This window comes from Lepidochelys kempii, chromosome 6 (assembly GCF_965140285.1).
Source record: "Lepidochelys kempii isolate rLepKem1 chromosome 6, rLepKem1.hap1, whole genome shotgun sequence".
Lineage (NCBI taxonomy): Eukaryota > Metazoa > Chordata > Testudines > Cheloniidae > Lepidochelys > Lepidochelys kempii.
The window spans coordinates 35,035,806-35,049,669 of NC_136385.1; the positions used below are offsets into that span (position 1 = coordinate 35,035,806).

General features: G+C 44.8%; 2 protein-coding genes and 4 non-coding genes across 6 annotated transcripts; 3 read left to right on the top strand and 3 right to left on the bottom strand.

Annotated features, from left to right (window-relative positions):
- The first annotated feature begins 1,034 nt into the window (after positions 1–1,034).
- RPL27A (ribosomal protein L27a) lies at positions 1,035–5,010 on the top strand. The gene is made up of 5 exons (XM_073347504.2): positions 1,035–1,118; positions 1,469–1,532; positions 1,735–1,810; positions 2,818–2,992; positions 4,838–5,010. Exons 1-5 carry the CDS (start codon positions 1,116–1,118, stop codon positions 4,964–4,966), a joined length of 447 nt encoding a protein of 148 aa, XP_073203605.1. The 5' UTR covers positions 1,035–1,115; the 3' UTR covers positions 4,967–5,010.
- LOC140913952 (small nucleolar RNA SNORA3/SNORA45 family) lies at positions 2,210–2,341 on the top strand. Its single transcript, XR_012159715.1, has one exon. It is a non-coding gene; the product is annotated as a small nucleolar RNA SNORA3/SNORA45 family (small nucleolar RNA).
- On the top strand, positions 3,981–4,112 carry LOC140913955 (small nucleolar RNA SNORA3/SNORA45 family). The gene has a single exon (XR_012159716.1). It is a non-coding gene; the product is annotated as a small nucleolar RNA SNORA3/SNORA45 family (small nucleolar RNA).
- Positions 5,011–8,383: 3,373 nt separating the features above from the next.
- LOC140912675 (large ribosomal subunit protein uL15) lies at positions 8,384–13,817 on the bottom strand. The gene is made up of 5 exons (XM_073347505.2): positions 13,765–13,817; positions 13,009–13,072; positions 12,628–12,703; positions 11,379–11,553; positions 8,384–8,555 (listed from the first exon to the last, which is right to left on the bottom strand). Exons 1-5 carry the CDS (start codon positions 13,765–13,767, stop codon positions 8,427–8,429), a joined length of 447 nt encoding a protein of 148 aa, XP_073203606.1. The 5' UTR covers positions 13,768–13,817; the 3' UTR covers positions 8,384–8,426.
- LOC140913956 (small nucleolar RNA SNORA3/SNORA45 family) lies at positions 10,862–10,993 on the bottom strand. The gene has a single exon (XR_012159717.1). It is a non-coding gene; the product is annotated as a small nucleolar RNA SNORA3/SNORA45 family (small nucleolar RNA).
- On the bottom strand, positions 11,962–12,096 carry LOC140913957 (small nucleolar RNA SNORA3/SNORA45 family). Its single transcript, XR_012159718.1, has one exon. It is a non-coding gene; the product is annotated as a small nucleolar RNA SNORA3/SNORA45 family (small nucleolar RNA).
- Positions 13,818–13,864: the final 47 nt, after the last annotated feature.

Below are 13,864 nucleotides of genomic sequence, written 5' to 3' on the forward strand. Positions count from 1 at the left end.
GTTTTGCGGCACAAGCCTAGGAGCTAGGGGGAAAAAGCAGGCAATCTCTTGAGTGATCAACATTCACTCTCTTTCTTGAATGATCAACTCTTCTTTGGGGAAAAATAATAATGGCAAAATCCCAGGTGTTTTTAGATATTTAAAAATTCCTCTTGGATGACGATTAAGAACCAAAAAGCTGGACATGTCCGGGAAAATATGGACCTATGATAACCCTACCTTTGAATACTTTAAAAGCCTTTTAAAACATTAAGGAAGATTCACACCACCCAGGCAAGGTAAACAGCATCTCCACTGAATCTATGGGAAAGCTGAGGAACATAGGGGTTAAGCGGCTCGGGTAAGGTAACACAGTAAATGTGTCACAGGGCCAGGAACAGACTCTAGAAGCCTTGAATCCATATCCTGTGCTCTAAGCACAAACCCACAGCATCCGCCACGCAAGCTCTTGGGGTGCAACAGGAACAGTATTTCCAACCACACGCCCACCAAATCATTTGCCTTAAAAACATGATTTTTTTTTTAAAATAAAATACAAAAGACGGGGTGTTCTCCGTTGCCTTCCAGCCTTTAGGGTCCATGGTTTCAAGCTTGTCGCACAAGGAGGGCCACCACGCTACTTGACTCGCAAAGTACAAGCCGAATGTTCCCTAGCCCCGTGACTCCCGGAGCTGGGGCTTCCGGGAGAACATCAAGCCTCAGCAGGCGGGTGATAACGCCAGGAGACTCGGCTGAGGAGGCCAGGAACCGCAGAGGACTCTGCCCGAGCCGGAACGGGGAGCAGCCCGGGCTCACAAACCCCTGCCCAGAGCACGCGAGACCCCCCCCCTCGGGGACTTGGAGCGCGCGGGGAAGACCTGGGGGTGGGTGAGATCCCGCATGGCCCGACCCTGCCTAGGCGGGAGAGACGCGGGGCTCGACCCCGCGGCGCTGACCACCCCCTCACTAACCCAGCCCCGCTCGGCCCCTCCCCTCTCCCGCTACCGGAAATAGGCGGCTTGAGATCTCGCGAGAGACGCCGCTCCCGTCCCTTCATTTCTGTCTCCTCCTCCGGCCCCTTCGCTCTTCTCGCGAGACGTCGGCCCCTCTTCTTTCTTTCACTCGAGGCCGCCAGCATGGTGAGCTGGTGGCTGCGGCCGCGTGGCTGGGCAGGGCCGAGGGGAGCCGCCGGGAGGGGGGAGCCCGGCGCGCGCGGCTCCCCGCGCTCTAGAGAGGGGGCTCCGCGTGCTCGCGGCCGGGCCCGCCGGTGCCCGCGCCGCCCCGCCACCACTTTCCCGGGGGAGCGGGCCGGGCCGGGCCGGCGGGGCGGGGAGCGCGCAGGGGGCGGCCTGGAGCCTCGCCCGGCTCCTCCGTGTCGCCAGGAGGCCGGGGAGCTTCGTCCCAGACCCGAGGGGGCCCGGGCAGGCGGGGGGGAAGCGGGGCCCGCTGTCCGGCCCGGCCGCTCGGTAACGCGCTCTGCTCTCTGCAGCCCTCCAGACTGAGGAAGACCAGGAAGCTGAGGGGACACGTCAGCCACGGCCATGGCCGCATCGGTGAGTGCGGAGCGCGGCCACGCATCGGCTCTGCGTCCCTTGTTCCCCCGCGGGACCCGGGGACGTGTCCCCCCGCCCCCCGTGCAGCGACAGGCTGCAGCCCCGCTCGCACGGTGCCTGCTGGGCCGTCGACGGTCTCTCGGGGGCTTGAGCGACGTACAGCATTTCTGGCATCACGATTTCTTCTTCTCTCTCCTTCCAGGCAAGCACAGGAAGCATCCCGGTGGCCGCGGCAATGCTGGGGGCAATCACCACCACAGGATTAACTTTGACAAATAGTAAGGCACCTAAAAACCATGCCTCGTCCTTCTTCTGTCTCCTAGTCGTGTTGAGATGTCACGTGGCGAACTAGCTTCCACAGTGGGCATTTTGAACCATTCATGTAAACGGACAGACTTTGTAACAAGGCAGCACTTTGTAGTCCTCTTTTGTGCATGACGTTCTTCTTTACACAAATTAGTGTGACTGACAATGTTGGTGAGATCAGAATGTGGTAATTATTCAAAACTGTTAAGGTGTTGGGTTTTTTAGAACTTAGGTAACAGAAGGTTGGGACACTAGTCTGTTCAGATCTGAGCCAATGCAATGTTAATACATGGTAACCATACAGATCAAAAATGTAACATTATCCTGATTTTATTAACCTTCATGGGACAAGAGATATGTATTTAAAGATGGCTGAGACTAGAGTCACATCTAGACACTGCTTGTTGTCATGGTGTGCTAGAGTACTCGGAGAATAATTACTAACCTTTATTCACTGACTGTCCCTATTAGTAGTTCAGTCAGTCACCAGGTTAGTAACAAGGCCGAGACGTCCATTCCAAAGTTTTGGGTGGTCGGAGATTGCAGGCTGAACCAAAACTAATCACAAGTTGTGATTTCTGCTTACAAAAATACTAAATTTTATTTGTAGATTCAGAAAATGTGATCATCACTGAAATATAAGAACAGTTGATTAAATCAGCAAATAACACTTCAGTACAGTATTTCTCTACTTATTTTCCTTTTCTGTCATAGGTTTTGCTTATTTGATAAATTAGCAAGAAGAACCAGGGACAAATTAGTTGATATTAATGTGTGTATTGAAGATACTAGTTATGAAATGTACACAGACATTTTATTCACATGTAGTCTTATACATGAGTCCAGATTTAAAAAAATCCAAATACTAAAACTTCAGCTGCTTGAAAAAAAATACTTTGTTTAAGCATGTAACATTCTTGAAAAGCCAATAGTTCCAATTTAAACCAAACAGAATGTCTATATTGCTTTTTCTTTCTAGTCATCCTGGTTATTTTGGGAAAGTTGGTATGAGACACTACCACTTGAAGAAGAACCAGAACTTCTGCCCAACTGTTAATCTGGATAAACTGTGGACACTTGTTAGTGAACAGACAAGACTGAACTATGCAAAAAATCAGGCTGGATTAGCCCCGGTCATTGATGTTGTACGCTCGGTAAGTGTGCTTGATTTAGCATACATTCACATTGGAATTGGTTGCATTTATTTTTTTGCCTAGGGTCTTGTTCACTGATCTACTGTATTAAACTAATTATGCTTAAATATGTGCCACTGCATTTTTCATCTTTATTTGGCTTGACTTTAACATTTTTTAAAACAAATTTAAAATTGTTTTCCCCTAGTATTTAATGTTCAGAGTTAAGAAAAATACTTTAAACTAGGTTCTGTGATGTATGTAATCAGTATTCTCCACATTAAACTCAGTCTTACTGGAGTCTGTCTCTCCCCTTGCGTACATATAATTAAAGCTACGTTTTAGTCACGGGTATTTTTAGTAAAATACATGGACAGGTCTCAAGCAGTAAACAAAAATTCATGGCCCATTACCTGTCTATGACTTTTATTATATACCTCTCATTAAAACTGGGGAGGCATGTGGCAGTAGCCTGGCCCCCCGCTGGGGGCGGTGCTGGCAGGCTCCCTACCTGGCTCTGACTGGCATGTCCCCAGGGCTTCTGGACGGAGGGGCAGCCAGGGGGGCTCTGTGTACTTCAAGTGCTGACTCTGCAGCCAGTGGGATTGGTGGGGGCCCCACTTGCCCTTCCACCTAGGAGCTACAGGGAAATGCCAGTGGGAGCTGGGAGCCCCATGCCTAGGTAAGGGCTGACCCTGAGCCCCCTCCTACACCCAAACTGCTGCTGCAGGTCCAGGGCCCAAGCCAGTAAGCCTCTAAGCTAACACCAGCTGCTACGACAGTCATGGAATCCATGACAGACATGCAGCCTTACCTATAACTGCTCTGAGCAGTTGCATACATCTGTTTTAGGAGAACACTGGAGGATGTCAGTGTAACAATGTTTGTTTTTTTTCCCCCCACACCTCTGAGCAATATAAGTTTTGTTGGCATAAGTGGTAGTGTAGACATGGCCTTAGAGCTTTTAGTGCATGTAATTTTCCAATGTAATGTGCGTTAGCCTCCCCACATCGAGGCTAGAGTCACATCCTGGCACTTCTCATTGTCTTGGTGTGCTATAGTTCTCGGAGAAAGACTACTGATCTATATTCACTGCCTGTGGTGTCTCATGCCTCAGTCAGTCACCTGATCAGTAACATTGTTTTAATTAAAACTGATACTTTTAGCCAGCCTGGTTAGAGTAGGTCAAAACAAAGCCCTGTGGGGGAACTCTTACCACCAATTTAAGGACTCCTGTGAGATCTAGAAGAGGTGTCATCTTTAATAGAACCAACTAGCTGTTGGAAGATCTTAACTAGTCAAGCAGTTGCTGCTTTTGTTTCCTAGACTCTTTTTCCAACATCCAAAGGAGGCAGCTAGCCCTACTGATACCTATTTTGGGGTTGGGGGGGAGCTGAATAATTATAAGCTCTCCAATAGCCAAGAGATAAGCTGGGCTTTATTGTGTATCATGAAATGTTAGAATTTTGGCATGGTTTTCAACAATCCTATCTTGAGCTGGTTGTGTTGGTTAACAAAAAAAGCCATTAAATGTGAAGAATCTGATATGTAAATAACTTTCTTCATGGACTGTAGAGTTTCATTATCTACAGATGTTTGTAAAACTCAGACAATTAAAATTCTTGGCAAAACTGTACAGCTCTTAGCTGATGTAATTTTTAGGTTTTAAGAGTATTTGATGATAAATTCACACCATGCAAAAACTACTGAAGTGCAAACATCAATCATAACCCAATTTAAATGAAGAAAATGCAAATTTAAACATTTGTTTAGTTTGCATTTCTCCAATTGTTAAAGATTGTGGATGCAGAGTATTATAGTTCTTTATGAATATTATTTATGCCGATTTCTCTTGTATCTTTCTAGGGTTATTACAAAGTCCTGGGCAAGGGGAAGCTGCCCAAACAGCCTGTAATTGTGAAAGCAAAATTCTTCAGTAGGAAAGCGGAAGAGAAGATCAAAGAAGTTGGTGGAGCCTGTGTGCTTGTGGCATAAAGGATTTTTTAAATCGAGTTTGAATAAAGACTTTATCAAATGTCTGAAGTTGTTTTTTCAAGTTATTTCAAAACTTAATCATGATATTTTGGGGGAAGGTTAGATGTTGGCTTATGTGAATATTACTGAGACCACAGTTCCTTTGCTTGTCATTATATATTGGGTGTTTCTTATGAGTGTCAGCAATTTCTTATTTAACTGCTAAAATAAACTTCAAGTCAAAGTAATGCCATAGTGAATTTACTTTTAAGCCTTTTTTCAGATGTAACCTCTTTTGAATACTGAGCCCCTCTTTCATTTGGGAAAGCAGTTTTGAAGCCTCTCTCAATGTTTGTTGAAATACTAAATTACATAGCTTTACAGTCCTGTAGGTTGAACTGAAGTGGGTGATAGATGGAAGTCATTCTTAGAGAACGCTGCTGGTGAACAAAAGGGAAGGCAGGTTTCAGAGTAACAGCCGTGTTAGTCTGTATTTGCAAAAAGAAAAGGACTACTTGTGGCACCTTAGAGACTAACCAATTTATTTGAGCATGAGCTTTTGTGAGCTACAGCTCACTTCCATGGATGCATACTGTGGAAACTGCAGAAGACATTATATACACACAGAGACCATGAAACAATACCTCCTCCCACCCCACTGTTGTGCTGGTAATAGCTTATCTAAAGTGATCATCAAGTTTGGGCCATTTCCAGCACAAATCCAGGTTTTCTCACCCTCTGCCTCCCCCCCACACACACAAACTCACTCTCCTGCTGGTAATAGCCCATCCAAAGTGACCACTCTCCCTACAATGTGCATGATAATCAAGGTGGGCCACTTCCTGCACAAATCCAGGTTCTCTCACTCCCTCACCCCCCTCCAAAAACCACACACACAAACTCACTCTCCTGCTGGTAATAGCTTATCCAAAGTGACCACTCTCCCTACAATGTGCATGATAATCAAGGTGGGCCATTTCCAGCACAAATCCAGGTTTTCTCACCCCCCCCCCATACACACACAAACTCACTCTTCTGCTGGTAATAGCTCATCTGAAGTGACCACTCCCTACAACTGTGCATGGTAATCAAGGTGGGCCATTTCCAGCACAAATCCAGGCGCTCTCACCCCCCCCCCCCCAAACACACACACAAACTCACTCTCCTGCTGGCAATAGCTCATCCAAACTGACCTCTCTCCAAGTTTAAATCCAAGTTTAACCAGAATGTTCGGGGGGGGGGTAGGAAAAAACAAGGGGAAATAGGCTACCTTGCATAATGACTTAGCCACTCCCAGTCTCTATTTAAGCCTAAATTAATAGTATCCAATTTGCAAATGAATTCCAATTCAGCAGTTTCTTGCTGGAGTCTGGATTTGAAGTTTTTTTGTTGTAAGATAGCGACCTTCATGTCTGTGATTGCATGACCAGAGACTGAAGTGTTCTCCAACTGGTTTATGAATGTTATAATTCTTGACATCTGATTTGTGTCCATTTATTCTTTTACATAGAGACTGTCCAGTTTGACAGGCTCACATCCAAGCAGCAATTTAATTACTGCATAGAACTACACTCCTTAGCATTTTTGATACCCTATTGTGAACACACCCAACCTATTCTGTATTGACAGCAAACTTCTTTGCTTGTGTACATAGTACTGCTTACCCATTTGAGTCACTTTTACAAATAAAACCATGTGATTTAAAGTGTTAGAAACAAAGAAATTTAAGATCTGAAGTCCTAGGAATGCAGTGAGCTAAATGCACTAGTACAGCAATACATTTACATGCTAGCTTTCAGAATGTTGACTGTGTTAGTGCTGTTAAGGCTAAGGGCTTGGCTACACTTGTGAGTTACAGTGCAATAATGGAGCCCTGGGTGCACTAACTCACTACCTGTCCACAGTAGCAAGGCATGTAGAGCGCTCCACTTCAGTGAGTGGAATAACGGTTGCTGTGGCCTCTGATCAGCCTCTGGAAACATCCCATAATCCCCTTAAGTCAAATGGCCACTCTTGTGAAACTGGCTGCAGGAATGCCTTTTCAAAGCATCAGCTCAGAAAAAGCAAATGTTTGCTGTGAGTGGGGGGGTGGGGTGGAGCAGGGGGCTCTGAACTTAAGACAGCACCCCAAAACCCCACCCCCCACACACAAGAAGCACATTGCAGTCACTTGCAGGCTGGGATAGCTGCCCATAATGCAGCAGCACTGGCAGCAGGGCAAGGGTAGCCATACTAGTGTGCTGTCAGCGGTGAGTGGGGACAGACTGCAGCACTTTCCCTGTGTGCTACGAAGGCAGGTTTAACTCACAGCGCTCTACATCTGCAAGTGTAGCCATGTACATATTACCACATTCATTCTACTAACAAGGATATGGTTAATAACTGAATTACCCATAACACTACCTATAAAAAGCAAGATTATATAACCTTTTATTAGATAAGAAGATATATTATGAGGTATAGTAATAAGAGTTTAGCTGTGCCAATGAAATTTGAGAGATTTATGGCTAATTCTCAGCTGTAGTACTGATAAATAAATAGGGCATACCTTCTACACAGTGAGGTGCTAGTAGTCAGTATCCCACTTCAACAACTGTCAGTAAGGGGGGCATGTTGAAACCAAGACTTCACATGTTCAAGGCTGCACACAGGACAGCACCAGAACTGTCCAATGCCTGTGACAGTGTGAGGTGATAGCTTTCATTTCCTAGACTATTGATTTAAAAGTCTTTTTCCCCCATCCCCATTTAATGTGAGTAAAGATGAAGGCTGTGCTACAGGAATAGAGTTCACACTTACACAGCACCTGTGATAAGACTTACCCTGGAAAGTAACTGGAGTATGAAGTACTAGTGCTTGAGTAACACCCCAGAGAGTATGTGGGGTGCTGTCAACATTACAACTAACAGTTTTGTAAACCCACTTAGAAGCAATGTCACCTTAGCTGATTACAAGTTCAGTCTGTGTCAATATGACAGCTTTTCTGTCACAATTATGTTTGTGCATTTCTCTATACCTATGTTACAGTGCATTGGGGGGTGGGGGGAGAGAAGAGGAGAGGGGGAAGGAGACAACAGAATTCTATAGAAAATGGGGGAATTCTGGGAAATACAGTATCAGCACAAAGAGCTAGAAGGACAGGCCACCAATCAAACCAGTTACACAAACATGGTTCAACGGTCCTAGCCAAACTGCAGGAGACTAAGGTCCAGTTACAAGAAAGCAAAAATGCCAGCAGAAGCAAAACTATTATCTGTGCTATGCAGACAGATATCAATCAGGTTGAGAACCAGCCATGCCAATAATGTCAAACTTAAAAGTTTAAAGGTTAAAAGTTATGGTATGGACAGGGCTTAAGTTTGATTAAGTATTAGAAACATTTGGGTAAGCAAACATCTTCCCCATAAAAACATTTTGATAAATCAAAGTGAAAGCCACTCATTTTATAGTGTCTTTATTTAAACTTGAATAAATACAAAACTTATGCCGCAAGCACGCATGCTCCACCAACTTTTTTGATCTTCTCCTCTGCTTTCCTGCTGAAGAATTTTGCTTTCACAATTACAGGCTGTTTGGGCAGCTTCCCCTTGCCCAGGACTTTGTAATAACCCTAGAAATATACAAGAGAGAAGTTAGCATAAACAGATTTTCAATAAAAACTCCAGAGATACTGCACTCAGATTTTTCTCCCACCTACACCAGTGACAGGTGTAATTTGGCTAAATCAATGGACTTTGATGCAAGTGAGAAGATGCATCTGCCAAGGAAAGATTAACTCCATTAACAGCAGTAAGAATTACAACAAATTCAAATTACTACTTGACCATGACAGATAGAGAAACAAGCTGGATGAGGTAATTTTTTTTATTGAACTAATTTCTGTTGGTAAAAGAAAAAACTTTTGAGCTTGTCACCTTTTCTCTCTAGTAGTCTGGGACCAACATGGACACAACACTGCAAACACGACTGATATCATTTTTGCATGTTGTGACAAACATGGAATCTTTCCAGATCTTGAGCACATAAGTAGTAAACTGAAAGAGTTGGAAAAAAAAAACAACCACAAACCCAACAACTTTCTTTTTCTTCTAATTTCACCAAATACATCTTGCATAATTAACTTCACAGTCTAAGAAAAGAACAGAGTGCTATATACATTTCTGCTCATAACAAAAATAGTGCAGCACAAGGTTTTACTCGACTTACTGTTCAATTTATGCTAAGTTTTCCAGAGAGTCTCATTCTTCAGACTTCTGTAGTCATTTAAAAATCCATTTTTTTTTCCTTATTATCCAGAAAAAGTATGTACTTTTTTCAGACTTTCCAGGAGATAAAGCTATGACTACCCTTCCATTGAAACTGAAGGATACGGGATTGATTGTGGCTTATATCATGATGCACAGATTGCTGAAGGTGCTGGAAAAAGTTGAACAGAGCATGAGATTCTGTGCTGCAACTTTAAACCCATCTTTGTGCACACCCACACTCACAACCAACTTGTGAAGGGATCTCTGGAAGGAAGTCTTACAGCTAGCTGTCTTCCATAGTTTCTGGTCTAGGAAAAGTCCTCATCCAAGCAGATCTGGGGCTTTTGGGCCTTTTCTACACTATGAAGTTTCGTTGGAAAAAACTGCCTTTTGCCAACAAAACAGGAGGTATAGACACTACAAAGCTACTTTTGGTGGCAAAACTCTGTTTTGCAGACAAAATAAAACCACCTCAGTGAGACACACAAAGCTTTTTGCGGCAAAGTTAAAGCGACAACGCATCGGTATAGACCAGAGGTAGGCAAACTATGTCCTGCCCAGCCCTTGAGCTCCTGGTCGGGGAAGCTAGCCCCTGGCCCCTCCCATGCTGTCCCCCCTCTCCTGCAGCCACACCGCTGCATGGCTGGCTCCGTCCAGACGGTGGGGCTGCAAGCACCTGCTGCTCTGAGCAGCATGGTAAGGGGGTGCCGCCGGGGGTCTATGTGTGTATGCTGGATAAGGGAGCAGGGGGCGGCTGGATGAGGTGGAGATTCGGGGTGGGGGGGGGAGGAGGAGAGAACAGGAGGGGTTGGATAGGGCATGGGAGTTCCGGGGAGCCTGTCAGGGGTGGTTGGATAGGGAGTGGGGTTGGTCAGGGGACAAAGAACAGAGGGAAGGGGGAGTTTGCTGGGTCAGAGGTTAAGAGGGGGGCAGTCACGGGGTGGAAGCCAGGCTGTTTGGGGAGGCACAGCCTTCCCTACAGTTTCACACCCCAATGTGGCCCTCAGGATGCCGCTCCCTCCTGCCTCAGGATAGGTCAGCCTGCTGTCTCCCCCGCCTCCCACACCACTCTCCTCTCCCCGCTGACAAGCTACTAGGATGCCCCTGGAAAGATGGGATTGAGAAACCTGCCCCATGAGGCACTGCAAACTCTTCCCAAAGCACCCTGCGGCCAGTTGCACAGTGGGATAATGGATATTAATTTGATAACTACAGTGGGATAACTAACTACAACAGTGCGTCTGCAACATGAGGAGCTAGTGTGGACAAACAATCGTGATTTTAATTAAACCCACATAACTTTTGTTGACAAAAGTGTAGTGTAGACAAGACAATATAGCCCCATTATGGCACTCCAACTTTTTACCTAAAAAGGAAGGATCTCAACCCAACTCTAACCTCCATCAGGCTGGGACAGTCTTTTCCTGGATGTCCGTACAGAGCCTAGCACACAATGGGGCCCCAATCCCTTGATGGGATTCTAGGTATTACTGTAATATAAATTAGTAATAGATGAAGAGCAAATTGTTAATCTAGAATTACTGTCATCTCCATGAATAGACCAGGTTTCCTCCAGCCCAGAAAATACTAGTCCCAAAGGATGCTGCTAAACCTAAGTCTTCCCCCAAATGACACTTTTGCTTCCCTCTGTCCTAAGGGGCTGACTAATGAATGTCTCTGATTCGGTGGCTGACTGAGATATGAAACACCACAGCCAGTGAATAAAGATCAGAAATTTATCTTCGAGGACTATAGCACACCAAGACAATGAAACATGTTAGGATGTGACTCTAGTCTCGGTGCTAAAGAGACCAACTTTAGTGGGCCAAAACAAGCAATAAAAGTTGTTTTTCTTCATAGAACCTTCCAATTTCCTTTTAAAAGCTAATATGTAAGCTTCTCATCACCACAAACACCAGTTTTAAAAAAAGAACAATGGGAAAATCTAAACTTTCATTTAAAGAAAAACATTTTAATACTAATTCATGAAAAATAAAAAGGGCTTGTGGAAAGACAGAGAAGCAAAAACACATATGCTAGTGGAACTAAGTCTCAGTCAGATGCTCACAAGGTCTTTCACCTGACATTTCAAACAATCTAAGAACTGTAATTTATCCATAATTTAGTTTAATTTTAAGTGATTAAAAGCAACAGATTCTGAAGACAGGATTAAATAGCTCTCTTACCGAGCGTACAACATCAATGACAGGTGCTAATCCAGCCTGGTTTTTTGCATAGTTTAGTCTTGTCTGCTCACTAACAAACGTCCACAATTTATCCAAGTTGACAGTAGGACAGAAGTTCTGGTTCTTCTTCAAATGGTAGTGTCTCATACCAACCTTCCCAAAATAACCAGGATGACTGGGGAGGAAAAATATTTGATACAGTATAAGACCACATTCCTTTTAGTTTCTTTTGAATTGGCTGTGCTAAAAATCAATATAACCTCAGTTAAAACTATGTTTATCTACTAACCGTTATCATATACATATTAAACAAACTATAGGGTACAGAAAAATTATACACAAAAACAAAAAAGTTTTAAAGTTCAGATGTAAATAAGTTGCTATTTGTATATTCTTGAGGGATATGTGCATTTTCCAAATCTATAAATTCAATTAATTTTATTAATGAAATATTTATGTTTGATAGCTGAAGTCACAACTCATCTTTCTTGTGAATAGTTTGGGGCCCATTCTATATTTCATAAGCACCCAGAACTCTGAATTTAGAAGAGATTTTATTGTACAAGAAATGTGGATTCAGATCTTGTGTTACTAACCCAGTAACCAACTGACAGCTGAAAAGAGTGACAGTCAGTGAACAGAGATTAGTTGTTACTTTCCGAGTACTCAAGCACAACTATGACAATGAGCAATGTCTAGACGTGACACTAGTCTCGGCAATGTCTAGATACACAAGTCTTACCCTCCCCAATACACACCACTAAAATTAGGAAATGCAAGAGCTTGAGTCATCTACTGTCATATATATACACACATACACACAGTGGAATCAAAGCTGAGCAGACTATTAGTATCTTACAAACCTAAATTAACTGTGGAAAAAAATTCTAAAAGATATAAACACATATACACACTAGAAGCTCTGAAACAAGCCATTTTACTATATGTAACTCACTGAAAAAGGAGATCCTGTTATTAGCACTTGCCTTTTAAAAGAACAGATGGACAAAAGGATTTTCATAGATTTAATAAAGGATATCAAGGACTATGAAAGAAAACAGCTAAATTTTCTTGCAAGGTTATCTGTATTGTAGCAAAATCCAACGTCTGTATACTTTTACTAAATGATGTATGTGCTACATATGGTAGAATGAATGCCCTTGTAACTTTTAAAAAATATCTACACAAAAATGGGGGGGAGGCAGGGAAGAGAAGAGGGGGTTTAAAGGAAAAAGATGGTACATCTTACTATTTGTCAAAGTTAATTCTGTGGTGGTGCATACCCCCAGCATTTCCACGGCCGCCAGGATGCTTTCTGTGTTTACCTAGAAGAAGTTTTAAAAGGTATTGTGATGCAAGAAAAACAACATGTACTACTGAATACACTACTGAACGTTATGTCATCATTGGAGTTGATTTAAAGCAAGTCAATGAGCACAAATTATACAGAGAAATATATGATTTGAACTGGTTATGTCTAACCATTAACCAGACCATTTTTGAACCTCTCTCTTATATTGCTTCCTTGATGTTCTAAATAGTGATACTTACCGGGCACACTGTAAATCAAATGAGCTACCATTCATTAAGTTCCAGGACAAGCATATTAGTAACCATTCTCCTCACTTACCAATACGGCCATGGCCGTGGCTAACGTGTCCTCTCAGCTTCCTGGTCTTCCTTAGCCTAGAAGGCTAGGAAAACACAAAAAAAACCCACAGTACATATATGAATAAAAATGTAGAGCAAGCGACAAGAGTGGGAAACAAATAAGCAGAGGACAATCCAAGCCTCGTGTGGATGGCTGGCCCTTTTCTGGGGAAAGGGCCATGTCTGTCACGTGTCCAGCACCTAACACAATGGGACCCCGACCCTGACTGAGGCCTCTGCGTGCTGCCACAACAGAACAGGCACCTGTTCTAGGCTCTCCCTAGCTAGGCTCTCCGCTGCGCGCGTGGGGGGTGGCTCCCGGGGTACAGAGTAGGAAGGGGCTGAGGGCCGCTGGGGCGGGGCAGAGCCAGAGGAGTCCCCACGCGCCCGACCAATTCCCGCCGCCCCCATTCGGGCTCTCTGGGCAGGCGCGGGCCGGGACCGCGCGCACGGGGCGGCTACGTGCCCGCTTCGTAGGGGAGGATCAGGAGCGGGCCCGCAGGCCCAGGCCCAACTCCTCGCACCCTGGCTTCAGGAAGGCGCCTGCTCGAGTCTCCCCGTCGGGCCCGGCTTTAACCCGCAGGCCAGCCCAGAGCTCGCTGGCGGCGGCCCGCTTCCCCGCCCAGCTGGGGCGTGTATTGCCTGGCGGAGGCCCGGGGCCGAAGCGGGCGCGAGAACCCCTCCCCCACCGGCAGCTCGGCCTGGGGGAAGCTGGGCCCCTCGCGCTCCTACCCACCATCTTGACGGCCGCCGGGAAAAAGGAAGAGTCCAAGGAGTGTCGCGAGATCTCAGAAAGGGGGTAGAGGTGGGGGAAGTGGTGGTAGGAGGAAAGAAGA

Coding starts and splice junctions, on each gene's coding strand:
- LOC140912675 (XM_073347505.2), bottom strand. Junction 11,554..12,627: donor AGAATTAACTTTGACAAATA/GTAAGATGTACC, acceptor TTTCCTCCCCAG/TCATCCTGGTTATTTTGGGA. Junction 8,556..11,378: donor TCATTGATGTTGTACGCTCG/GTAAGAGAGCTA, acceptor GTATATTTCTAG/GGTTATTACAAAGTCCTGGG.
- RPL27A (XM_073347504.2), top strand. Junction 1,533..1,734: donor CCACGGCCATGGCCGCATCG/GTGAGTGCGGAG, acceptor CTCTCCTTCCAG/GCAAGCACAGGAAGCATCCC. Junction 2,993..4,837: donor TCATTGATGTTGTACGCTCG/GTAAGTGTGCTT, acceptor GTATCTTTCTAG/GGTTATTACAAAGTCCTGGG.